We start from the raw sequence: 26,187 nt of genomic DNA, 5'->3' as shown, positions 1-26,187 counted from the left end.
ACCACTGAATTTCTTACAAAAAGTCACCTTTTTATTATCAGGTTCAAAGCTGTATTACAACGCTGAGAGGACGAAGACATTTTTACATGATCCTAAACCGAATATGTGACAGACAAAAACAGAACACAAAGCTACGGGTGCTCATTTTTAATCTACAAATAAAAAACTGGGTTGAAGAAAGATATCCGACATTCCAATACAATGAGAATCACACACATATTTCATTTGCAATCATCGAGAAACTACAGCCCCAGACTGAGATAATATCAGGATCAGTGACAGGGTAACACTTTCATGTTTGAACTTACAGATGAGATAGATGGTTGTCACCTCGTCCGGGCCACAGACCTTATTCACTGTCACTGGCATCGCTGGAATCCGAGCCCCTGTCGCTCCCACTTCCACTCTGATTCCTCTCTGAGTGATCGCTGCTGCGGTCGCTGCGTGCTGGAGACGCGCTGCGACTCCTGCTGCCTCCTCTGTTCCCTCCTTCATCCTCGCTTCCGCTCCCCTCGCCCCCACTGCTCCTCGCTGAGTTCTTGGGCTCGTTGTCATTGTCGTCGTTGTCATTGTCGTCGTCGCTGTCGTCGTCGCTGCCGAAGATCTCTTCCTCGTCTCGCATTTCCCTGGTCCTCTCCTCACCGCTCTCGCTTCCGCTGTTGCTCTCTTTCCTTCTCCGCTTCCCTCTGTCCTGATCCTCTTCTTCTTCTTCTGCCCTCTGTTCCCGTTCTTCTTCTTCCCTCTCGGATTCACTACCCGAGTTCTCAGCATCGCTGCCACTGCCCTTGTCTTTGTCATCGCCTTCAGGTAACAATACAAATATTGACAGAAAGAAAAAGAAACTGATTAAGACCTGTTGTTAATGCGGATGTTGCAGATTTTAGTGAAGCAGGTACCAAATTGGTGATAAATTAGGCAAAGCAGATTACAGTAACAAAAAACTGACCAGAGTCCTGCATGTCCTTATCCATGTCCTCCTCTTCGTCCTCCGGCTCATGGTTCTCCAGCTGAGCCTTACGCGCTTCCTGCAAATCACAATGAAAGTGAATCAGTCATCAGAGCACTAACACTGTCTGAGTGTCTCATCTTATAGGTTGAAACATGATTTCCTAAACTTCTGAACTTCAAAGCACCCTTTAGTTAAATAAAATGATGTCATTAATCTTAATCTGAAGTTCTCCTTCTAAACAAAGTTCTGTCCAAAAGTACAACAAAAGAAATGGAAGTATAAAAAATGTTCTGCGACACATCAAGAAAAAGAGAAAAGTAACAAGTTCACTCACCTGGGCTTCGAGTTCCTTCTCGTTCATATCTCTGTGCTTACACACCAGCACAGCGTTTGTGGTGGACTGCGCTCCAGCCTTGGCTCTCCTCTTGCTCAGACGCACTCTGCAGGACAGAAGAAAAGGCTGTCAGAGTATGAAGCCTAAAAGGTTCCCATGAAAGCCCGATATATCATGGCGTTGCTGTTTGCTATATGCACGATCAATTCACACCAAACGTTCGAAAACATAACAATATACATTTAAGACTGATCAAAACAAACCAGTTGCAGTTTTGTTGAGATACAACAAAAGAAACCCTTCTGTGATTAATGACTTGCCTTGTCTCAAGCTCATTGTAGTAAACACCATCTCCATCTCTGAAGATAAAGAAGTAGTTCTCCTCATAACCCTTGCTGGCTTTGTTCTTGACGTTCCAGTTGTACTCTCTGGCAATCTTGTAATCATACCTGAAACACAGAAAATAAAATACATATTAGCTCCTGGTGTACAACTTAAAACAAGCAAAGAAAGGGATTCTTAAATGCTGAAAAAGGGACCTCTGATCTTTCTGATGTAATATTTTTACTCACAGATCCTCAGGCATATAATCCATTCCCTCATCACAGTCTCTCTTGCGCTTGCGGATTGTGTCTTCATTAGGCAGGAAGTAGGCCACAAACTGGTTTCCTTCCTCATCCATCATACCTCTGTAGTGAAGAGACATTAAATGTAAATAAGCAGTTGTGCAAACATGTTAAGTGTTGAAAACACATCTCCACCGCAAATATGTAAATACCGGATCATGGCCTGTGACATCATTTCCACTCCTGCTGGTCCTGATATGTCTTTGGGTGCAGGATCAGAGTCAAAGATGACTTGAGCACATGGGTTGATCCACATCTGGGGAAAGAGAAAGCATAATATAAATTCATAATGTAAATGTAAATGTAAAAAGTGCCAGGTTGTCAGGTAAAGCCCCTTAAACTGAAATTAAGATCATTTACAGGAGGTATTTTTTACCTTGAAGTCAGGGAACACAGGAAGTACCTCCACAGGAGTAACTCTGGGTTTACTGTAGTGCTGCGTAATCTGGAGAGAAACAAAACATGTTTAGAGACCATGACTCATTTTTCAATAACCTAACCATGCACATTTACCAAGAATTTTCATATTAGGTTAGTGTTTAAATTTCACAGCTGACTAGATCAGGCTTCTACTGCAGCTCCGCAGCATTAGCTGAAGAGAAGGAAGATGTTCTCTCTTATACCCCTTTCCCACCGAAATTAGCACGTTGACGCAGGTTTTTCAGACCCGGGAAGACCCCCTTATAGATGCCGATTGTCTCTTTTCCCATTGCCAGTGGGACCTTTCGGTCTCTTTTCTGTTGCGTCACCGTCTGGCGTTACACACGCGCCCGAAACAGGGTGAGTAAACAGTGAAGATGTTACGGTGGTTAGCGCGACAAATTTGGAACGATGTTCGAGCGCTGCTTCGACGAAGATGGGCGGAATTTGTAGCCGAGATGACAAGGAGTCGCAAAAGTTACCGATGGAGCATAGCATCGTGCCGGAAAGGGGGCGGAGATTAGCGTGTCATCAATACCGATCAGAGCCTAGGCGATACTTACCCGGGTCTACTGCAGAGTCATTTCACCTTTCCCATTAAGCAAAAAAAGCTGAGTGTTTTTTGACCAGTGGGAAAGCGGCTTTATTAATCCCAATTTCGCAAAGATGTTCCTACAATACCCCCAAACCAGAGTTGCAAACCAAGAGATTCTTCCAAATACATCTGTTCATAATACTGACCATTTAACTCTTTAGGCTGCTTGAAGCACAAAGGATAGAAAACATCAAAGATATGGGAAGCGTAGCCAAATCTCACCGACTTCTGTGCATCCTCAAATGTCTTCTCAATAGCAGAGATCTGGCTGTCTCTGTCCTTGTAGATTTCTTCTTCTGTGAACTGCTGTTTGACAGATACACCAATCCTACACACAAATCACGTCTTGGTTACACACACACAATATCATACACATTTTTACTAATTGGGTATTTGAAAGCAAAACATTTTGTGAACTTACTTGACTTCCACTTTCTCGTTGGAAACACCATATCTGTTAAACTCTGTGGAAATATATTCTGTCTTTCTCATCCACGGGACCACTTTGGCATGCTGCTGTGACCTAATAAGCAAAGAGGAAATGTTAAGAAAAAAGTTTTCCACATGAATCTGTAACAAAAAAAAGCTCTATATCAAGCAGATTTACCTCTTGGAACTGGATGGAGCCTGGATGTCCTCTTCCAACAGTTTTTCATCAGCGGGATCCAACAGTACTGACAATTAAAAAAGGATGGTTCAGTCTACACGGACATTTGAATACATGGGGCTCTTAAGAAATGAATCATAGGATGTGACATGCAACAAAAACTGAATACTTACTACTGGGGTCTATGCGGTAGGTGTCTGGGTTGATCAGGTCGATGGTGACTCCGAGGTCTGGCTCAGTGAGGAGCTCATGCTTGTGCTGCTTCTCTAAAGAAGTGGCTTTATACTGTACAAACCTGCCAAACAGAAAAAACTAATATCAAGCTTTGCCTTATTTTCATCCATGTGAACTTCATAGATTGAGAGGCTGGATGATTACCTGTGCTGATCAAATGGATATGTGATGAATTTGGGGTCAAATGGGATGTCAGGCAGGCTGTTGCAGTACTTCACCCTACAGACCACCCCTGACCTGTCATGGGAACAAGAGGAAATACAGTGTTTGGGTTAGCAAGACACTTTGGCATATCTTACTATTATTACAACTACTTTTCAAAGACACACACAACAGGTGTGCTGAATGTACTTACCTCTCTGGAACAGTTCTGTGTGAGGACTGCCTACTGTAAGAGAAAGGAGACATTTGTCAGATTTTTTACAACCTCACAAAAAGTAATACTAGACTATGATATTTTTGACATTTACATTCATACATATACATTTTGACATTCCCTCACGTTAAGCTTGGATAATAGCTGGATGTTTACAATGTTTTTATTGGCAATCACAGTGTGACAATCATGTATTTCCTGAATTCAACACTGAAAATAGAAAAAGGTGTAACGCCAAACTTATTAAAAAACAGTAAGTTATCGCATCCAAGCATTCTGGAAAGAGGTTCATTCAGTGGTCTAGCAGGTCACCGGTAAACAATTTACAATGTCTTCCTCGTTACCTGTTGAACTGCACTACTAAAGATTTTTATGATGCAGACATTAAAACTTTGTTAACAATCCCTGTATTTTTGGGCAAAAAAGTGTATCTTGCTGCAATGGTCTGCACCGCAGGACCCAGCAGTCAACATGTGGACATCACAGATCACAGCACAGAAACTGACTCTTGACCTCAATCATAAATCAGACAAATTCTGGAGACTGTGGAAGCCTTTGCACTTTTTCCTTCAGAGATTTTCATGCATTTTCCCTGGATGTCAACTGTCTAATTGTGTTAAATGCCTACTGTCTGTGCTATAAAGACATTGTCTGCCATATTATTGTACAATAACTATATGACCATTCATGTGTTCAGGCATGTGTATACTGGTATTTATTTTAATATGTCTATGTATACAGCTTTAGCAGCATTTGTTCTCAATTGAGGTGGGACTTTTTTGTAATTCTATTTTTGTTTTGTATTTGTTTACTGTTGTTTATCGTTATCATTATCATCATCGCCACCACCATCATCATCATCATCATCGTCATCATGTGTATTATGCAACATACAGTTTACCTTGGAAAATACTTCAGGTCTCTAAAAACCTCTCATTCTCTGATTCATGTTTTGAAAGCATTGTAAAAGTGGTAAGATATTTCCACAAATAAGTTTAAACTACGATTTTAATTGTGTTAACTGTACAATTAAATATAACAACATACAGCTGTGAAAGAATACCAACTACATCTCTATTAGCATTCAGACAGGCTAACTTTCCCTAGCTTACACAACGTTTAGCTACCATTAACAATTTCAACATCAATGACTGAATGGATAAATTAAACTTCCTTATTTAGTTAATGGGTAATTAGCGTTAGCATTTAATATACGCAATAGCAAGCAGGTTAGCATCATAGCAGTAAGGCATGCTTATTTCTGTAACTAGCATTGTACACAACTGACAAGGCAACATAATTGACTAATGTTTACGACTCTTAGCCGCTTCAATATTAACTCTTTAACATGTCGGTTATTGTATTTGTCCTAAGCATACAACCTGCAAGGAAACAGAACTCGTGAGCGCTTTACCTGTGGCCGTCTTCTCGTTGAGCTTGTGTCTGAATCGTTGGAGCCATGTTTTTGACAAACTGCTCACAACCGACAACAGAGTTCGATGTTTGCACAAATAACCGACACAAATGCGAAGGTTTACAAACAAAACACGTGTCCCAAGTTAGACAACATTTAACTATAAAGTCTAACTTCAATTACAATGTTATCTGTATTATTTTAACCGGCAGGACAAAATAATATCCCCGAAGGAGCGTCAAGGTTCAAATCTATAAAGAGTATTTGCTTTTTCGTGAGCGCCCCCTGCTGCCCTGGTGGGTGCGGTTTCAGTTTCAGTGTGGTATATTAAAGCTGCTGTTAGGAGTTTTCCGCTAGTTATGAAATAGACTGAAATTAATTCTGATTACTCTATATGACCTACAAAAGCAAACCTATGGAAGCCCTTGCCACCACTTTGATGGAATAAAAAAAACGTCCCGTAAGTCATTATACTGAGATACTTTCTCAATATTTCGACTTATTATCTCAGTATTTTGACTTATCTCATTATTTTGAAAATATTGAGAAGCTAAGTCAAAATTGAGATACTACGTCGAAATACTGTGATAATAAGTCGAAATATTGAGATATGAAGTCAAAATATTGAGATAATGAGTCAAAATATTGAGATACTAAGTCAAAATATTGAGATGATGAGTCAAAATAATGAGACACTGAGTCAAAATATTTAGATACTTAGTCGAAATATTTAGATGCTAAGTCGAAATATTAAGATACTAAGTCGAAATATTTAGATACTAAGTCAAAATATTGTGATATCCCAATATAAAAACTTATGGGATGCTTTTTTTTTCATCCAAGTGGCGGAAAGGGGCTTAAAAACCAGACCATGTGTGACAAGATTGATTATTTTTGTAAACTTATTTTTAATGCGTTAAACTGCTGGCAGGGGATAGGTGTCAGTTGAAGCGATTACTTGCACACTGCTTTTGTTTACAATTTTCAGGGCAGAATTGTGAGTGATCCATATGACTGTTAAAGAAAGCACAATGAGATTTTTGTTGAAAACCACCACTGAAAGGGGACATATTTTAGCTATGCAATCAATTTTTTTTAATTCTAATGTGTTTTTGACTCAAGTTAATGTTTGTTTCATTTTAAAAATTGTTTACATATTTTAATTAATTATTTTTTCGGAGCCTTGCCTTCCTCCTGAAACGAACAAGCCATTTTGCCATTCAAAGGTTAGACTTTAGCCACGATTGGCTGACAGTATTTAGAGTGTCCTCATAACCCCTCCCCCACACATGTGATCCCACGGGGGTGTACCTTTGTAAAAATTTAATTCTGAAAAAACACGTTATTATGCAGTTTTCACTGAAACCCAGGCAAAATATGAGAATATCAATTTAAAAGATATGGCCCCTCTACGCATGTACAGGACAAAATCAGCAAAGACATAAGAGGTAGAGCTTTGTCCACAGGGGTCACCAAAATCAACAGAAACCAAGAGTTCCTCGCAGGATCTTTAAGAAAGAACTTACATTTAGCATGCTAATAAAAAGTAATATTCATATTCTTTATTTCAGCCACAAACGAAAACAAAAACTATATGCTGGTTTTGTTCAAAAGCAAATCATTTAATTGACAGAAACCAATACAAAAATGTCTCTCAGATCAAGAATCTCACAGGCTTCCAAATATATAGAAATTTTATTTTACAGTATTAGTCCATTTTTCTTTTATTTACTGGATTAAGCATAGACATATTGTTTTGAGAGAGGATTCCTACCATGGGGAAAACTCTTCCATAAGCACAAAAATTCTTTATTGCTCCTGTCTGACACAAGGTCCACATCCAAGCCTTTCAGTCTTGACTCCTATCTTCATCAGTAGGTGGCGCTTTTGCAGTTACCATACTGATGTTTCAGATATAATATAAGCTAGGCATGGATTTTCATTTATGTAATAATACAATCTGCAATCAGCAATAAATCCATCAGCCAATGACGGAAACTAGATGTAGATAAAAGCTCTAGGAAATTTACAGCAAGTGGAGGAAGATAGAGTATTTTAATGACCCTAAAAGCTCAAATACTGTTGTACCTGTGGTCTCTTCTACATTAGGTGAGGGTTGTTAGTGTTACAAATATAAATTCTCAGATCAAATGATGAACTCTTAATCATCTATATGTTGTGTTACGAGTTTTATATAAACCCAAGTCAACCTCTCCAATATTCACAATTAGCTCATTGTTAAAGGTTGTGGCATCAAACATACACTGAAACATCTGCTTATTGTTAAAACCATTCATTTACCTAGCCCATAATAGATTGACTGCCATCTGATAATTAAAACACAAATATTGCTGCAGACAGAAACAACTGTAGTTGCATAGAACACCAGAATAATCAAAATACTATCTCAGTATGGGTCCAAAAAGGAAGCTCAAGAAAGGAAGATGCACTGACTTTATCTTTTCTGAGCTATGCATGTTCTGCTACGTTCCTTCTGCTTCCTCCACATCTTAAAGTGAAAAAATAAATGTTACAGTGGTGGCTGTGATACACATCAAACATTCCCTCCATGTCTTAGTTGCGGCCTTCACGTACGCTGTAACTTTCCACCACCTATAATTTTACAGTTGGTCTACATTTTCCTACGTTAACAAGGACTGAGCACAAGAGCGTGCCAGGCAGTCAGTGCAAAAGTGAAAAAGCTACTGCTTTTCATTATGTGTTCCTCTGTCACATAACTGCAACAGCCCTCTGGTGAGTCCTTTCAGTCAAGTTCGGATCTTTTCCCGTCTCAGGTCTGCATCTCCGTCTGCATATGAGTATCGACTCTGTGGAGAGAAAGAGCGAGGGAGAGAAAGGGAGAGACAGAAAAGAGATTAAAGCTTCCACACAAACACACATAGTTTATATTTCAAATTGTTCTAAACTCAATTAATCAGGGTTAAAGCAGTTCTCACCGACTCAACATGTAAATCATCTGCCCGGGATCATCTGCAAATACCCTGTAACATAAAAAGAATGGTTCCATTAAAACATGTGATGCTTTGGGAGTTAGTTTAGCTCAGTTGGTTGCCACATGTACAGAGGCTATAGTCCTCGACGCACTGATCGCAGGCTACACTCCCGGTCTAACTTTCGTCATTTCACTTTTGTTTTCTTCCTCTACTTCCCCATGACAAAAAAATATTACAAAAAGAACACGTATATTAAAAAGTTAACCATAGAAACACAACTCTTACCCATCTCCCCAGTGGTAAAACGCTCTGTCCTGATAAAACATGGACAGAAACAGCCAAACACTTATCGTCTCGACCCAGAAGATAACAAACAGGAACCATAGTGATGACAGCAGGACTTCACACAACATCCTGGAGATCTGCGAGGACACCAGACACACAAAAGGAATAAGTAATATGATGCCATGTATACTGTGACCATGCAAAGTACTCGCCTTCTACTTTTGTTTTTTTGGAACGGCCGAGGGGAGGATAGAAATGTCTGCTGCCAGACATTTACTAATAGCAGTTGCACTGTTTATATCACTTTAATATCTATGGTTGTTGTTTTTAAGTTTTCATGCCGAGTTAGGCTGGGTCTATGACAAAAAAGTGTCTTAATTAAAGTGAATATTTTCCATGGCATGATTTCCAATACATCTATACACTAAAGTTTTGTATATGCATGAAGAAAAAAAAACGAAATACCGAAGATATCATTTTTTGTATGCACTTAAATAGCAAATCAATAAACAAAGTTAGTATCTTGCTTACGAAATTACTTGCTCAATACCTTTTATTCATGCTGACCCACCCTTTGTAGCCTATATCAAATCCACAGTAAGTCATGTAAATTAATAAGTGGTTTTTAGATATTTAGAATTACACAAAAAAAACACCGAAAAAAATACATTTTATTGAAGTTTATAACATAAAGTAGTATGTTGTTGTTGTGTAAATTGTTCATATAAAATGTATAATGATGATATTCACTAAGTCTGGCTTTAATATAAAAAACTTGATGTCTGGACAACACTACCAAGAAAAGAACTGCATTGAAAACATTGTGTTGGCTATTATGTGGCTACGCTCATATTTTAGTCTCTTATTTCGCCGTTACAAGTAAAGTTAAACGGTAGGCTTACGGAAGATAAGCTAACGTAATATTGCTTGACGTCGACGTTAACTCTACTTAATGGTTTTTTCTTTCACAACATCTCATAAACGTTCTCTCCTGGGAGTGTGTACGCATTTACATTAGCTTTACATAGATAACAGCTAGTAGGCTAACTAGCTCACTAGCTAAACTCGAGCTAAAAGTAACCCTAAGCTAACCTCGCTACCTGATTTACAGCCATTTGTTTGTGTAGCTTATTAAGAATATCATTACGTTTCAATTTCAACATTGGCTAATTGAGTTTTAAGCTATAAATACATGAAAATGAATATGTTTAAGTTACACGAAAGGAACAGACTGGAGCAACTTTATCGTGTTATTATATTTCTCATATAACATTAACAGCTAACGTTACCCATATTGTTTACGGAGCCAACGGAAAGGTAAGTAAATAAGTGCAGATTCGTGTTATATCACTGTACTTACTCAATTTAAAGACTGTTAAGATGGCATTCCTTATCCAGGCTGGCTAGCTAAAATTCACTTTTGTTTACAGTGCTCGTCACATATCACGTTGCTCGTACTTCCGCTTCTGTGACCAGTTTGATTGATTGGCTCCCAAGCTGTGGTCCTCGGACATTCAGAGGTCCTGTCAGGCCTTTTCTGCAATCTAATGGAAGTAGCATCAATATTCTTTCATGTATAGCACAATACTCTCATGCAATGCCATACTCTGGCAACCTATACTTGCACAGGAGAGGAACTGAAAAAAAAAGAACAACACAAGGCAAATTATACTAAAATTACTTTATTACAGCTGATTTCTGTTCAATATCCCTCTGCCAACACAATGGTAAATATAATACAAACAAAATAGTAAATTTGATCCTATTCTTATTCTGTTTTATGAATCTTTTTACACAATTTAAATCCACTTTTAGTACTTTTCCATCTTTTATGTAGTATCTTCATAATCTCTCTGACATTCAATAACAACTTCCACCATCTATACAGTTTAATACAGGTTATGAGTTGTAGTGGTAATGTGCCAAAGAAGAATACTGACATCTTCAAAGAAATGCAATCTCTTTTCATAATTTGCCTGTCACCACGTCATCTTTACAAGCCTTTTAAACTTTGGCCACTAGACCAGAACCAACTTGTTTTTATAAGCCATACATTTCACGCCGTCAGGCCCCATGACAGGGGTTGATGAAACAATGCAGTGGTATCTGGGCTTGGCAACTCAGGTATGGCACAGTGTTTGACCATAGAGAGGAACACCATTTTCTGTTGCCAATTTTCTTTCAGTTTCCCATATGCTTTCAGTCAGTAGGACAAATTTTGACATCAAAGTAATAAAAGTAAAATAAACAAAATAAAACCCAGGTTGGTTGAAGGGTCAAGGGACTGACAATGATTGACAACAATTTCCAGACTCCCTCACACACACAACATTGACATTAAAGTTAACAAGAATTGTGCACACAAACTTAAAGGTTGGCATGTATGTGAGGTTTGATTGGCCTAACATTCAAACTTGGCGTTGGCTTTTGACTTAAGGTCCTATCATGATAAATACATTCCCCTTTCTTTACCAAATATTAAACAAATCAGACAAGAAATGATGACGATAACCTGCTGTGTAACAGTAGCTTGAACTAATCACTTGGCATTAAGGAAATTAAAGAGTTTTGGGGCCAAACCATGTAATTTGATATAATGCTGAACTCTAGGTAGGATACATACATGTGGAAAATTAAAATCCCTCCTATTTAAGTAAAATACCCCAGCATTTTTGTGTCCTCGGATATGATAGGAATATATCACAGTATAACATTCAGAGAGAGCCAACGTGTGAAAAGGTGGCTCTTAATAAAGGGTGAAATCGGGACAGAAAGTCAAACATGTGCAGTGATGGGAGAACGAACTCTGCAGTGATGCTGCTCAGAGATGGCTGCCTGAATAAATAATTGGCATTTAAAGAAGATGACAGCAAATACATGCAAATGAGGCATTCTGTCTGTGTGCACAAAACCAAGAATATCTTCCAACGAGCTATGTCCAGACAACTCAACAGCACCTTCACTGATAAAGTGAAAGGTTTCGCTAATATCAGTGTGGTCTGCCAGTTAAATAAAGTTAGTTTTAGAAATTACTTTCCTAAAATGTGATTTTAGTCTTTAAATGTTTTCTTTAATAAAATATACACATATGAACATTTAACTCCAGCTTTGTGATTCAGGGGAGTATTATCCATGAAGGCCTTTTAAACAAAGCGTTTCAGATTCTCTGTGGAAATGCAAAGCCTGACTTGACCAGAGAAGCTGTTAAAAGGTTAAAAGGGCACCGCCGACTTCCCCGAAGATATTTCAAACAAAAAAAAATACAATTGAACAGAAAACAGATATTATTAGAGGAGCTGCTAGGGCTATCAAAGGAACATCTAAGTGCTTTTTGCCACATTATTTTGTATTTGGCTCTGTTAATAGTGTGTGTGTTGAATCAATTTTACATTTATATGTATGCTACAATTTCATCATGCAAGCATGTGCTTAATTCAGTCACCCTTGTTCTTGGGTCCTGTTGAGATTTTGTTACACATCTAACTTAGCACCTTGTAATTTTTCTTAGTGTTAACTGGGCCCCAACATTTTGAACTGTGTTGTAGTTATTTTAGTAGTGCCAAGCCTGCTGTCATGGTCATGACAATTAAGTTAAGCTATCTGTCTGCACATATTGGATATTTTTCAGTTGACTCAGTTTGTGCTGTGGAAGCCAAAACATGCAGCATCCTCACATCCTCTATTCAATGACTGATTAAGCTTTCACTCACATTCTGTATGTTTACATACACTAGATCTTGACTGTACTTGGGGAAATTGCTCCTAAAAAAAAGTCACAGCACAGTTAGTTTGACTCCTCAACTTAACTACATACGTACCGACAAAACACTCATCCAACAGGTGTTTTGCGAGAAGAAGTCAAATATTAAACTTACACATATTTAGCTGTATAAAGTGCTTTTAAAAAGGCAGCAGTTTTAAAAAGGCACTAATAAAAATCAACAGATCAATACTAAGATTGTTTTTGAAGGCAAACAAGTCTCCTTTTTTTCTCCTCACAATTCCTCCTGTGAATGTGTTGAATAACATTCTCTGTAACACAGGGGTTCCCAAGTTCACCCCAAGAGTACCAACCCTTTAAAGACCCTAAAAATATAGTTACTCATGTACACAAGTAATTGTCTATTTCTCACTGTTTATAAGACATAAACCTACTTTACTGCAAACACAGTAAATATAATAATCTGAGAAAAGTTTTTGGGTCCTCTGAAAGTACAATCACAGAATAGACTGAACTAAACAAACACTGGCACTGACTATAATCAGATGAAACCTAAAATATTAAAACTATAAACATCTGAGACCGATTTCTATAACCAAAGGTTAAAAGGCACTGTAGTAGTGTTGTAGCATAAGCCTTACACAGTTAAGATTAGTATATTTGGCTCTGAATTTGTAAAGTCTCATTTTGGCTGATGCCCAGAAAATAAGTTGAAATTAAACTACTGAATAAAAAGAGGCGTCTCGTTTGTCACTATGACCATTACAGCAGGCTGGTATCACAACAGCAAAGCATCTTTAGTTAGGTCCGCTGCACTTTTAACCATCGGCCAGTGTAAAACTGAAGATGAATCAGCAGAGTGAAAGAGGGGGGCTAAATAAAATCATTGTACTGTGATTGTTTGATACCACATTGCTAAAGGACATAGTGAACACATGTCAAAGGCATTTTAACAGTGTTTCTTGTGCAAAATGAGAGCAATGGCTGTGAATAGCACTAAACATATAGTTTTAAAATTCCATAGGAGAGAGCTGTAAATAAAAACAAAAGGGAGTATTATGTGTTGACACTCAAATTGCTAATGTAACATAAATTTAAGGATCTGTATGTGTGCCGATAAACTGCCGTGAGGACGGGCTGCGTCTCTTCCAGCCCTTTTGACCTGAGCAACATTTATTCCATCACACATCCACATCTGTACACGGGGTGGCAGGGAGAGACAGTGCAGCAGAGCTCAGCCAAGACTCTGTCCTGCTGTGTTCGTTGCATTTTACATCTCCCTGCTCAAGCTCCATGGCCGACAGGAGATCTATGTGTAGGAGAGGTGTGACCCGTTAGATATTTGAGAGGTGACACTGGTACTCCTGCTCATGGCCTGCTCGCTGCGCCCTCCTGAGGGTGTCCTCCCCATCCCCTGGGGGCTGTTTTGTACACCTCCACTGCTGCGGGACACCAGGGCTGATGCTGATGGATGGCCCCACGGTGATGGAGCCCCACCTCCCTGCATGCTCTGCCCCCAGCCTTGCTGCATAGGTGCCCCACCGGGACTGGAGTGATAGTGGTGATGGCTGCCTTGGTGGCTTGACCCTGCGCCTGATCCGCCGCTGCCCCAGTGTGGCCCTTGAGAGCTCCCAGGTGGGTGCTGTTGCTGATGGTGACTCCAGTTTCCTGGAGCCCCGGGAAAGCTATTGCTGAGCCCCTCTGGAGAGATGTTTGATAGCACCATATTGCTGAAGCCAAGGCGCATACTCTCCGAGTCAAAAGCCTCGACTTCTCGGGCTTGACGTTCCAGCAGGCTCCGGATTCGCTCCAAACGTTCGTTCTGTAAGGACAGCATCTCCTCCTCGATCTACAGAAGAACAGAAGAGTTTGTAAATAAGAATGTTAAAATATGTGCTTCAACCTGTTTGCTGGGCTTTTAGTTTGAAAATTCCCCACAAATTCAGATCTTACTGATAATTGTAGGCGGAAATCCTAACACATGAGAATATTTTATAGAGGCAAACCTTCTGTTCCAGCAGGGCCCTTCGGAGTGACACCCTCTGCTCCAGGTCCTTCCTCTCACGCTCGTGCTGCGCATCCGTCTGCATCTTGATCTTGCTCTGGTAGGCGTTGAGAAGCTCCAGCTCCTGCTGTAGCTGCATTCGTAGCCCTTGGCACTGAGCCTCCTGAGTCTCATCCAGACGTAGCTGAGGACAGAGAGAAGATCAGGATCAAATAATTATAATACAACTACGGCTAATTTAGACACATTCTCTGAAGGCGCATTCATGGTGACTTCACACCTATAACATCCAACATCGCTGCAATTGCCAGACTCACCGCCTGAGTGGAAAGCATCTCATTGATGGAGTGGTCATACTGCTCTGCCAGGATGGCGAGTTTACGGTGCTGCTCCTGCTTCAGCCGTTTCAGGACAGCCTTGTGCTCTGACTTTGGTGTGGTCTCCAACAGATGATTCCTCAGTGCTTTGTACTGCCGGGTCTGGATCTTACATGTGTCCTGGAACTGCTTCTTGATCTGTAGCTCTTTGGACTGTATTGAAGTGAAACATTTAAAGCTTCTCATTCCTTACATACACAAGAATAAGACACATGGTTCAGCTTCTATTGCATGTGTATTTTAACTGTTTGTTTAACAACAGGGGAGCCAAAACCTGTATGCTAGTAAGTGTGCTGTCTTTTTACTCTAAATTCTGATGCAAATAGTGATTTGCATTCTAGACGGACCGTAGAATTACCTAAAGCAGCATTAAATTATTAGTCATTTAGCATTAAATGAGAGTATCTACTGTATATTAAATGCATTGGTTCTCACCTTGAGGCTCTTGGGTTGCTGGCGAACCTCCATAACGTGCTTGCGCCGAAGTTCCCTCTCCCTCCTCTTGTTGTACTCCTGCTGGTTGGTGAGCTCCGTCTGGTGCTGCAGGCGGATCAGCTCAGCCCTCGTTTTTTGGATGGTGTTGAGCTGGCGGAACTCCAGTTCCTGCATGGACTCATGGTGCCGGAGAAGCATGGCGTGTTCCAAGTCCTTCTGGGTCTGACGCTTGTTTAGCTCCTAATTATGCGCACATGGTGACACAAACAAACAGGGTGATGAGATTGTCGGGCAGCAAAGATGACTCAATTATTGTTTGTTAATTAATTAAGTCCTATTTGTAACATTTGAGGCAGAGCAGCACAAAGTAGGAGATGAAGAAGTGTGCTGACCTCACGCACTAAGTCCTGCTCAATATTATGGCGAGCAATCAAGATCCTCCGTTTAAACCTGCGGCACTCCAGGTCCAGATACTGCCTCTGTCTGCGCTGTAAGTTGGCTTCTTCCTCTGCTTGGAAGTGCTGGAAGTTCTCCTTCTGCTTGGACAACCACTCCTGCTTTTCTTTCTTGGGTGTCGACTGGTTTTCATTCAATTCCTGAAACAGAAAAAGATTGCAGGTCACTAAAAGAATAGACTTGGTAGTACATACAGTAAGTAAAGTGAGAGGTTTTGGAGACCGCCCCTACCTCTTTGAGTTGCTCCTTGCGTAGTTTGTACTCCCGTTTCTGGGATTCCAGGAAGCTATTAAGCTCTTTCTTCTGCTGACTCTGAATATGTTGTTGGAACTTCTTTTCATCATTGCTAAAAGTTTTTGCCTATGGGAAAAATGCACATCAGAGTCAGTTTGCTCTGGGTAAAAAAAACAGTGTTTTGTAAATATTAAGTAAACACATAAATGAGATAAAAAACATACATCTTTCTCCATGGACGCCTGGTGCTTCTTTATCAGTTTCTCCATTTCCTGGGTAAAGCTATTCCTCTGGTTCTCCAGCTCCTTGTCCAGACGGAGCCTGTGCTCATCCATCTCAGCCTTCAGCTTGTTTTCCAGAGCCATCAGCTGTTTTTGGTGCTGCCGCCTCATGCGCTTGTAGCCCAATATCTGCTCCCTTAACTCGGAATCCTGCTCATGCTCCTTAATCTGCCGAGTGAGCTGGAAAACACAAGACACAGATTGTCATTTTATTGCTGCTGGTAAAAAGAAGTTTTTCAGAGAAGAATAAATATGAGAGGATTATATATGTATTATACAAAAGTGAGGAATTTGACAGGAATATAGACAATTACTTTATCTTAGGCATGTCTAAGTATGTTAATGTTTTAAGCTGAAACATGGCTCTGCTTTTCATTGCATACCAAGTTGCTACTTTTGAGCCCTAAAGCAAAAGCGTTCTATGATCATGCAGACAATATGTCAAAGAATTATTGCCACCCATAAATGCGGAAAATGTGCCTCAGGTTTACAAGCATTTTAGTTTTCATTCAGCCATCTTCTTTCTTGGTCTGCAGATACAACTAAACAAGATAACTGTGTTATTACCACTGAGGCTGTGCGTATAGTAGCAAAGTGCTCGCGGTTTCGTTTTGGCCGTGGAGTGTGTGCAGGTGGGGACTGTGGCTCAGTTGGCCTGGTGTTGGGCTCTGCCTCTTCGTTGTATGTCTCCTCCTCCTGAAAGGTAAGAAACAAAGGGGAATAGGTTATACAAAGCAGTAAGCAGGAAATATTAATGAAAAATATTTGTCATGTAATTACTACTAAAGAGGCAACACAACATAACAAGGACCTGGCCACACTCTAGACTGGAACTTGAACATCTTACCGGTTTCAGGTGTATCACAGAGCTGTTTGACATGACTGTGTGGTCTCCCTCCATATCCGCCTCACTCTTGTCATCTCCTGCGTCTGTTAGACTGTTGACTGAACTGCTCTGCGAACTGGCACTGATTGACATACTGGGTATAGACTGGTTGCTCCCCACGCTGTTCACTGTACCCGTCCGACCCACACTGTGTTCTGGCTCCTGAGAAATTACACACATGGTGAGATTAACAATGGTGTAAGATAACATAGGGTGACATAATACAATAAAAAAACCTGGAGATGACAAATTAATTAAGAGAGAGATGCAAGTAAGTGTGGATGAAACGGTCACATGACAGACCTCCTCTTCGTCCTGTGCCTCTGTTGTGGGTCCGTTGTGGGCTTCCTGAAACAAGATCTTCTTCATCTTGCGATACTGCAGATTGTCCAGCTCCCGCACTGCGTCCTTGGTCCGACTTATCAGGTCTATTAGAACTGATTCTGGCCGCTCACGTTGGACAAATGCATGCTGGAGGACAGACGCAGAAAAGACCTCTCTCAATAAAATCCTGAATTGTGATTTAAGCAAACCACGAAGCAAAGGCATTTTTCTTATTCTTACCTTTAAGAGCTCCTCAGAGTTGGGCCTATCCTGGGGAAATTTCTGAAGGCAAGAATCTACAAAATTTCGGAAATAATCCGTCCTATAAATAAAACGATAGAATTGTTGTTATTTTATAAACTCAGTTTGTTAAAAAGAACAAATATGAATTCTTATAATTTAACTTGTAATCTCACCATTCACTAGACTGCAGCATGGGGCTTTCATTCTGTGCTATGTGGTATAAGGCACTCATTGCATTCATGTTGAACAGTGGAGGCTTCCTCTCAGCTACACACCAAGTTGTGGGTTATAGGAAGGAAAATGAAATTATGAGAGGAAGAAAGAGCAACATAACAGGATATTGATTGACTGAGTGACGCAAAATGAATGCTTGTTATGACTGTAAAAGGGTGTGAAAATAGATGCAAGTTGCATTACCTAATTCAATGCAGGTTATTCCCAAAGACCAAATGTCCACCTTCCCGTCATACTGACCCTCATCCATAGCTAAAATTACTTCTGGGGCCATCCTAAAAACACAAAAATATCCGGCTCAATTAAAATATATGAATGGAAATTTAACATAAAATGCTCTGTTTAATAAACAGACTTTATTGCGTACCAGTATGGGGTCCCAACAAAGGAGTTGGCAGGACAGGCAATAGAGGCAGAACCAAAATCTGCCAGTTTCACCTGCCCCGGCTCCGTCAGCAAGACGTTTCCTGCCTTGATATCTCTGTCAAACACAGAAGAGGAAATGATTACTGCGCCACACAGAAGACAAAATGCCTGAGAGCAGAAGCACTCTGTACCCAGCATGCTCCCAAACACTTGAAACACTCACCGGTGAATCATGTTGTGGGAGTGAAGATAAGCCAAGCCTTGAAGAGCACCGTGGGTAATTGCAGCTATTTCAACTTCTTGCAGAGGTTTCTTGTGAACTGGAGGGGATACATTCACCAGCAGCGATGTAAATCAAGAGAGCATGACACAAAGACACTACATGCTTGTAGTTAGCTGCATTCATGCAATGATTAAAAGATCTAAAGAACTCACCTTCTAACAAATCTGACGCAGAGCCTAGACAATACTCCATTACCAACTGCAATGACATAAAGATGGGTTTGTGTTCATTCTATTTTCCCCCTTTCTTTATCAATCAGTGCATATTAGCTGTACAGATTCATCATCTATATTCTCATGTGGAGCTTACCCAGGCCGTGTGCTCTCGCAGGTAACATCCTTTGTACTCTATGCTGTTTGGATGTTGTATTCTCTGCAGGAATTTCACCTCCTTGATTATGTCTTGCCATTTCTGTGAAAATAGTAAAAAATAAAATCAGAACAAACTAAACATTTATGGGTAAACGTGGTAACAGTTGCCTGCTAGCTTGGCTGAGTTCAGTTAGTGAAAGGTAAAATACCTCAGTGGACTGCTTTCCACTGTAAGACATCTTCTTGATGGCCACCACCTCATTTGTCCGCACATCCCGTGCCTAATAAAAAAGCACAGTACACATTAGTATGATTGTCATCTTCACTTTCTAACTTTTACAATGATTTAAGTTTAAATTGAGTGACTAATATTTTCAAGTACCTATAATAATTTATTTTATCAGTATTATTTAAGCGAAGCGATTAAATCACCAATCACTGTAAGTGACCCTGTAGCTCAACGATTATGACATCACAATCTGCATTAGAGACTCAACTACATGATCCTCATGAGAATTCAGACTATGTAGACTCACTGTTGGAGCAAAGTCGCATTACATAATAACATCAAATTGGGAATTCTCTGTAAGCTGACTGACATAAGCAATGGATTCCACTGACTGCCTGACAAAAAATAACACTGTAGTTTACACATAATAGGAATTGAAAATACAGCACCACGAATATAACAATAATTTAATCACACTGTTAACAGTTTTCTTGCTGAATAAGAATCTGTAATTTCTGTTATAAGAAATATTCTCAGACGTTTCAAAGGATCTAAATGCCTTTGTTTTTCATGGAGCAATGCTTTTCTATGACACTGACCTTCTGACTCACTTTATTTCCCACTATAAAACATGATACACAGCGCTACACCAGAAATGTATGCTTGAAAGTATTTGCTAAACATAGTTAGACTTAACTTTCCAGCTCTGACAGCCCTTTAAATGATATCCAAACCCCTATATGTCCCTTTGTGTCTTCAAGCCTCACTGATACATACAAAAAATAAGGCTCTGATGTCTGAACATGATCATGGCCTGGACCATAGCCTTCTATTGCAAAATACTCACAAAATATACAGCACCAAAGCTGCCATGTCCGATCTCACGTAGATCTGCGAAGAGCTTCTCGGGGTCCTCCTTGAAGAAGAGCTCGGCAACGTCGGGGTCCTTCAGGCTCCCCGCCCGACTGCTGTTGGGCATAATGGGGAGTGGGGGGCAATGCCGCTGCCGCCAGGAACTATCTGGGTCTGCGACAGCGACTTGACAGCCCCCACCGATGGCTCATCTGCAGGACTGTGGTCTCATATGTGTTCACAGCTAAAAGGCACAAGGAAAAACAAGAATGAGTTGACTGAAGAACAAAAGAGCAGCAGAGTGATACAGCCTAATGTAATCAAGTGTTTCCAATCTAAATTAGATTACATTTTGATACTGAATGGAGAGCTGAGAAGTACTATGTTCTCCATGAGTGTTTAAGAGATTATTATGCATGGCTTTGGATAATATTCTTCCTTAAATTTGGTAATCTTGTACTTCATTATTAATAATGCTATAGGTTACAGTAAGAGACAATGTGAAACAACATGTTAGTGAAACAGCTGTCTGCACTAGCAAAGCTACGTAAACCATTAATTGAACCATGATATCAGGTACAAATATGGAGAAAGGCCAGCAGGAAATCCTGCAGTAACAAGAGATACGTCTCTTGTTTCCATAGTAACAGCAACTACAGTGAGGAAACCAGTAGGCTGTGTCCTGACAACCTCCCCTCACACCTTCAGTGACTGGTATGTAGTCGGACAGATGTGAGAAGGATACAAAGAACGGCGCAGCTGACAATCTCCAGCTCGAACAAAGACAGGGAGGTAACAACTCGTGAGACAGATGCCTGGACTGAAACAAAGCATTCCAGTGATAGGACTACTTGTTAAACCTGTACTCGGTAAACACACATCTCATACCATACCAACATTGTCCATAAAACCTTCTAACAAACAATTAAAGAGTTGGTCCACCAAAATACCCCCTTCAAAAAACTATTTCTAAGAATCTATAATGGTGTCCAGCCAATTCATGCTGCTAGTTATGGTTCTACTTGGCCTAGTTTTGGGATATCCAGCAGCAACACCCAAATGCAATGCACATAAATCATTTGTCTGTGGTGCTAAATCACCTATTAAAAATGGCATGACAAATGACAAAAGTCCTGTACTCAGGATAATCCATTAACCCCATTGGCAACAGTTTTGAACTGTTTTCCTCTGACTACTGACAGGGTGTGTGGATTAACCTTATCTCAAAGCTCACCATGTTAAAGCTAAACTATCTGCATGACAAGATATCAACAGGTTTTTTGTTTGTTTTTTTAAAGTTCAAGTGAGCTCACTCTGTCAGATCACTGTTAAGCGTAAGCTTCAAACCGTTGCTGCCTATTAAAAAGTTTGTTATACAGCTTAACTGCTGTAGTACAGATGTAGACTGTAAAAGATGACTGAAGGAAAGTTTACTGAGTCCATGCGGCTCAGATGATCAGCTGCAAACAGATGCAGAGCTGACGCTAGAGTCACAAGACTTCTTTCCCAGCCTGGGAGAAACGGCCCCCAGTCCAAGCAGACATCTTTTGTCTCACAACAACACTGAACAACTCACTCTTCCACACAGATGCAACCACGGCCCTGAAATAAAGCCTCATTACCATGTGGGACTGTGCCTCTTTATTGCCATTGTTCGTTACTACATTGTTGCTCATGAATGAGCCTTGTTGTCATATCTCATGATGGCATTTTCAACTGAGGACACGTGATCACAAAGTGAGTGATGATAACTGATACCTTCATAAAACACCCTCTCGTTCAAACCAACACAGACTCACACATGCACAAGAATGCAGCAGGACAGGACAACAAAAGCTGGAGGGCTGGAATTCCCAATGTATGTCCTCACTGCGCTGCATTTCTCAGCATTTCCTGTTCGCACAGCTATAGGGAGGTAGGAAGGGGCCCTGCTGAGCATTTTGACTAGTGATTATCTGTCTGTCTTGACTTAACAGCACTGGCATGCATTCAGAAACAGTGAAAGATATTTCATATCATAATCTATCATAACAAAAGACATCCCTTTTTGGAAACAAGTATACATTTTAAAGTTATAAGTAATTATGGATAGTTATTTTTTTGATTTCTTAAAACGAAAATACACAATCACAGTTTGGCTCTGCAGTTTGTTTTTCACAGTGTTAAACACGTCTTCTTTACCTTCACCACCCATGTCAAAGAACAAAAAACAATGACCAATTAAACATTATGTTTATGTGTAGGCCTACATTATACTAAATAAAATCAGAGTTTGACAGCTCACATAAACAGGTGGAGAACTAGGTATACACTTGTAAATACAGTGATGTTATTGTTTTTTGGGTTTAAAAAAATCCCTTTTAAAGCTACTGTGAAGAACTTTGGTTTGTGTTGATTTTGGCATCCCCTGTGGACAACGTCACACCTCTTATCTCTTTGCTGAATTTGTCCTGTACATGCTTAAGTGGTGGTTTTCAACAAAAAATCTCCTCCTGTTTTCTTTGACAGTCATATGTATCACTCACTTAAAATTATTGGCCTGAAATTTTTAATCAAAGGCAGTGTGCAGTTAATTGCTTCATCTGACACCTATCCCCCACCAGTGGTTTCAGGCATTAAAAATAACTATATAGAAATAATCAATCTTGTCGCTGATGGTCTGGTTTGCTTTTGTAGGTCATAAAGAGACATCAGAATTAATTTCAGTCTGTTTCATAACCAGCAAAACTCCTCACTGGTGCTTTAACATTAGAAAGTTAACTATCATTTCTGGGGTAAACTAGCAGCCCAGCCTAGACTGCTGCGTTATATGCCATGTTACCTGTGGCTAACTTAGGTAACACCTCAGTGGAGTTGCAACACAAGTGGGATTAGAGAAAGCACTTTGTGGGATTTTCTGAAAGTTGTCACTTTCCCAAAACTGTTTCAGCTGTCACACAAGAAGGTCAAGCTAACAGAGTCTGAAATGGTAAAATCCTACAACAATCTTAGGCGTGCGCGTGAGGTTTCAGAAGCTCCCAGCTAGCCAACTGTAATGTTAGCTCCACACCAAACTTAACGTGAGCTAAGCTAAGTTACGTGTCATGAGAACAAACAATAAAAGCAACATTTACAGAGATTTAACTACGCGGACAGTTGTATAACTACACGAATGTTGCGGACTTAAATCAACTTTGAGAGTCATTTGCCAGAAATTGCTAAATTAGCACGCTACCCTCTGTGATGTTTGCTAAGTTAGCTTAGCCAGTTAGCTGAAACTCACCCTCTCCTGACAGGCCAGGTTTCAGCACTGTTGAGAATGTCGTGTAATTCAAAACAATTTGGGATTATAAAAGTATTCTTCCTGTTTCATCCCCGGCGCCTTTATTTCGTACGATAAATCCTCGTGGTTCCTAGCGCTGTCAGTCGATTATACCGTACCGATTTGTGAATTATTATAGGTTAAAATCCCCACCCTCGAAGTATCTGGGGTGCCAGAATAGTCGTATCCCACTCCCAGGCAGGTCCAAAGATGGCCGCCGAGCGCTCCACCGCCGCCTCCCTTGTAGAAATACGTTGGGGAGAATGTGAGGGAAGTTTAAACACCTCCGAAACACTCAGAAAACAAGCAGCTAGAGTATCCACAATGCCTTAAGAAAACTGGGGATTTAGCCTAGAACAATAACATGTTAACAACTCCGCTGTTTTAGTTGGGCTGTGACTCTCCCTGACTGTCCGTCTTCCTTCGACACACAGCAGTTCCGCCCTGCCTGCTGTAACTGCAGTAAACTCTCCCTGACCCAAAAACATCCAGAGGCGGAGACATCATTAAAAAACACTCAAGCTATAATATATATATTTGAGATTATATACTGAAATAATACAAAACATTTTTATTCAGTTGTGGCTTAGTGTATGCTACCCTCGGGTTTTTTTGGCAGGGACATTTTTTGTTTTTTACTTAAAGCTCCTGTGAGGAGTTTTTCACTGGTTATGAAAAAGACTGAAATTGATTCTGATTACTCTATATGACCTACAAGAGCAAACCAGACCATCAGCGATAACATTGATTATTTCTTTAAAGTTATTTTTAAACCGCTGGCGGGGTGGGTGTCACACAAAGCGATTAAGTGCACGCTGCCTTTGTTTACATTCTTTAGGATAAACATTTAAAGTGAGCGATATGTATGACTGTTAAAGAAAGGATGAGATTTTTTGTTGAAAACCACGACTTAAGCATGTACAGGACAAAATCAGCAAAGAGATAAGAGGTATGGCTTTGTCCACAGGGAGCGCCAAATCAACATAAACAGAAAGATCCTCATAGCAGCTTTAATTGACTAAAGCAGACAATGTGTAGGCTATATAGGCTAAAAAAAACGTGAACTTTCAATGGAGAATGCTTTACTGAAGAGTACATTTGATTTTAAATGTTTGGGTAAACTAGTATATCAGATATCTTATAGGCCAAGTGAGTTTGTTTACGTTGTGATAAAAGTGACACACATTTCTATTTAAAGCCTTTATGAACATGAAAAATTTATCAAAATGCATATTCACTGCTAGTGAATGAGCTTTGCAGTTGACATAAGTTTTTGTACATTATTTAGCATATATTGCTGTCATCCTACCCAGCCCCTTTAACAACAAAATTCAAAACACATACACACATTCATAAGACAGGCTGTATTTTGATTTACCACATCAAGGAATTAATATATCCTAGCATCCTTGTGTTTGCTACTGAGAAGCTTTAATGGAACCCAGGGGGTCCTCTGGATGCTGAAGTCCAAAGAGTGCAACTTAAGGTCTTCCACTGTACTTGTCCTGAGGAAAGGAGAGACACAATACAATGATCTTAAACCGCATGGCATAAGTGATTTTAAGGTAGAGACATTTTTAAAATGTAATTTCTGAGAAATTAGTGTTACTAAGCAGCATCAAATCCAGCTCCCTCATGCATTGCATTTCCAGTAGTGACTGGTTTCATACTTACATCATACTTGAAGAATCCTTTATCAGCAGACCAACAGTATGCATTTCTCCCTTCAGGCAGCAAAGGATAGTCAGCCATTGTTTACTAATGCATTATCTACAGTTAGTGGTTTTTTTTTCTTAAGATGATGTAACAGTGTACAGAGGAAACCCCTGTAGCCTCTCATCTGAGTTAAAACTCTCTTTCTCTGACCAATACAATCTGTAAAAACTCAGTCTATATTACAAACTGCCTTTTGCAAAGCCAACAAGTGGAAAAGTTTTACTTAAGTTGGCTCTGAGAGGGCTTTTGGACCACATTAGGGGGAGGCTGTGTCACTCTTCGACATGCTTCCTCTTCAGAGGGTGTTACATGTGACTGGATCTGCATGAGTTGCACAATTTGAGCCAGTCCAAGACGAGAGGAGATCCTAGAACCTTACAGTTTGTCCATATAAGGCTTTAATTACGAAACAAGAAATGGATACAAATGTTTAAAGTAAACAAAATTTGAAAAATAAAAACAAAGAAAATTTACCTCGTATGTTAAAATTGATTATTACAATGGTGATAATGAAAACCAATGAGCAGTCATTATTTAATTTAAATTTATAGTGGACCAACAGAAAATGTGTCATCAAACGTTGAGCAGAAATGCAGTCTATAGTTTAGGTAACTGCCACGCACAGTAACTTTATTCTTATATGGCCTTCTTATCTTGAAGGCCATGTAAATAAAGGATGGCAGGAACCTGTTCTCTTAATGAAAAATTGTAGGAGCTGTAAGCTTAATTTTAATCTAGTTTATTGCATCCCAAATTCTATTCTCTTGCTTATATCTCTACATCTGCTCCTCCTACTCTTTATAGCTTAACTCTAGAACTGAAGTACTGGAAAGAGGATGAATCATTAGAGTGATGAAAATTGAATTAAATATCAGAGGATGATGAAGGAGGTTATGTATAATACACTTTTCATGTGGTTTTCATATGTTTTCTGTGAATGTATATCTTTCAAAGTTTTGGCAGACTATTTTGTCGGTAATGGTAATCTAATGTAGCTCGTGTAAATCAATATACAGCATTAAGTCATGCAAATATTGAATTGGTGCGGAAAACCTCGGCTTTTATTTTGAAAAAGAAACTCTCCGAAAAGTTTGAAGACACGCCTCCCCTGTGACGTCATTCCGAGTACGGAAGTTAAT

General features: G+C 39.8%; 2 protein-coding genes and 1 long non-coding RNA gene across 4 annotated transcripts; all 3 read right to left on the bottom strand.

Annotated features, from left to right (window-relative positions):
* Positions 1-9: 9 nt before the first annotated feature.
* paf1 (PAF1 homolog, Paf1/RNA polymerase II complex component) lies at positions 10-5,768 on the bottom strand. The gene is made up of 14 exons (XM_069668691.1): positions 5,556-5,768; positions 4,121-4,153; positions 3,910-4,002; positions 3,705-3,826; positions 3,532-3,598; positions 3,346-3,447; positions 3,147-3,252; positions 2,286-2,354; positions 2,062-2,165; positions 1,856-1,972; positions 1,604-1,732; positions 1,284-1,389; positions 947-1,025; positions 10-801 (listed from the first exon to the last, which is right to left on the bottom strand). The coding sequence occupies exons 1-14, from the start codon at positions 5,600-5,602 to the stop codon at positions 350-352; spliced, it is 1,626 nt and encodes a 541-aa protein (XP_069524792.1). The 5' UTR covers positions 5,603-5,768; the 3' UTR covers positions 10-349.
* Positions 5,769-7,132: 1,364 nt separating this feature from the next.
* Positions 7,133-10,243, bottom strand: LOC138597145 (uncharacterized). Its single transcript, XR_011308596.1, has 4 exons — positions 10,155-10,243; positions 8,795-8,931; positions 8,513-8,557; positions 7,133-8,383 (listed from the first exon to the last, which is right to left on the bottom strand). It is a non-coding gene; the product is annotated as an uncharacterized lncRNA (long non-coding RNA).
* Positions 10,244-10,460: 217 nt separating this feature from the next.
* taok1a (TAO kinase 1a) lies at positions 10,461-23,753 on the bottom strand. Of its 2 annotated transcripts, none has more exons than XM_069668681.1 (20): positions 23,294-23,753; positions 20,027-20,275; positions 19,160-19,231; positions 18,949-19,050; positions 18,792-18,837; positions 18,580-18,676; positions 18,358-18,471; positions 18,174-18,265; positions 17,930-18,023; positions 17,754-17,835; positions 17,493-17,660; positions 17,151-17,351; positions 16,871-16,999; positions 16,247-16,483; positions 16,020-16,148; positions 15,725-15,928; positions 15,333-15,572; positions 14,838-15,050; positions 14,522-14,704; positions 10,461-14,364 (listed from the first exon to the last, which is right to left on the bottom strand). In XM_069668681.1, exons 2-20 carry the CDS (start codon positions 20,156-20,158, stop codon positions 13,825-13,827), a joined length of 3,075 nt encoding a protein of 1,024 aa, XP_069524782.1. In that variant the 5' UTR covers positions 20,159-20,275; positions 23,294-23,753; the 3' UTR covers positions 10,461-13,824. The 2 variants fall into 2 exon arrangements, with proteins under 2 accessions (XP_069524782.1, XP_069524783.1); XM_069668682.1 differs by having other exon boundaries at positions 23,486-23,753.
* Between the last annotated feature and the right edge of the window lie 2,434 nt (positions 23,754-26,187).

The sequence above is a fragment of the Semicossyphus pulcher genome, unplaced genomic scaffold (assembly GCF_022749685.1).
Source record: "Semicossyphus pulcher isolate SPU_LCO1_2020_fin unplaced genomic scaffold, fSemPul1.0.p SCAF_19, whole genome shotgun sequence".
NCBI classification, from domain to species: Eukaryota; Metazoa; Chordata; class Actinopteri; order Labriformes; family Labridae; genus Semicossyphus; species Semicossyphus pulcher.
This window is presented reverse-complemented; position numbering and strand designations above follow the sequence as displayed.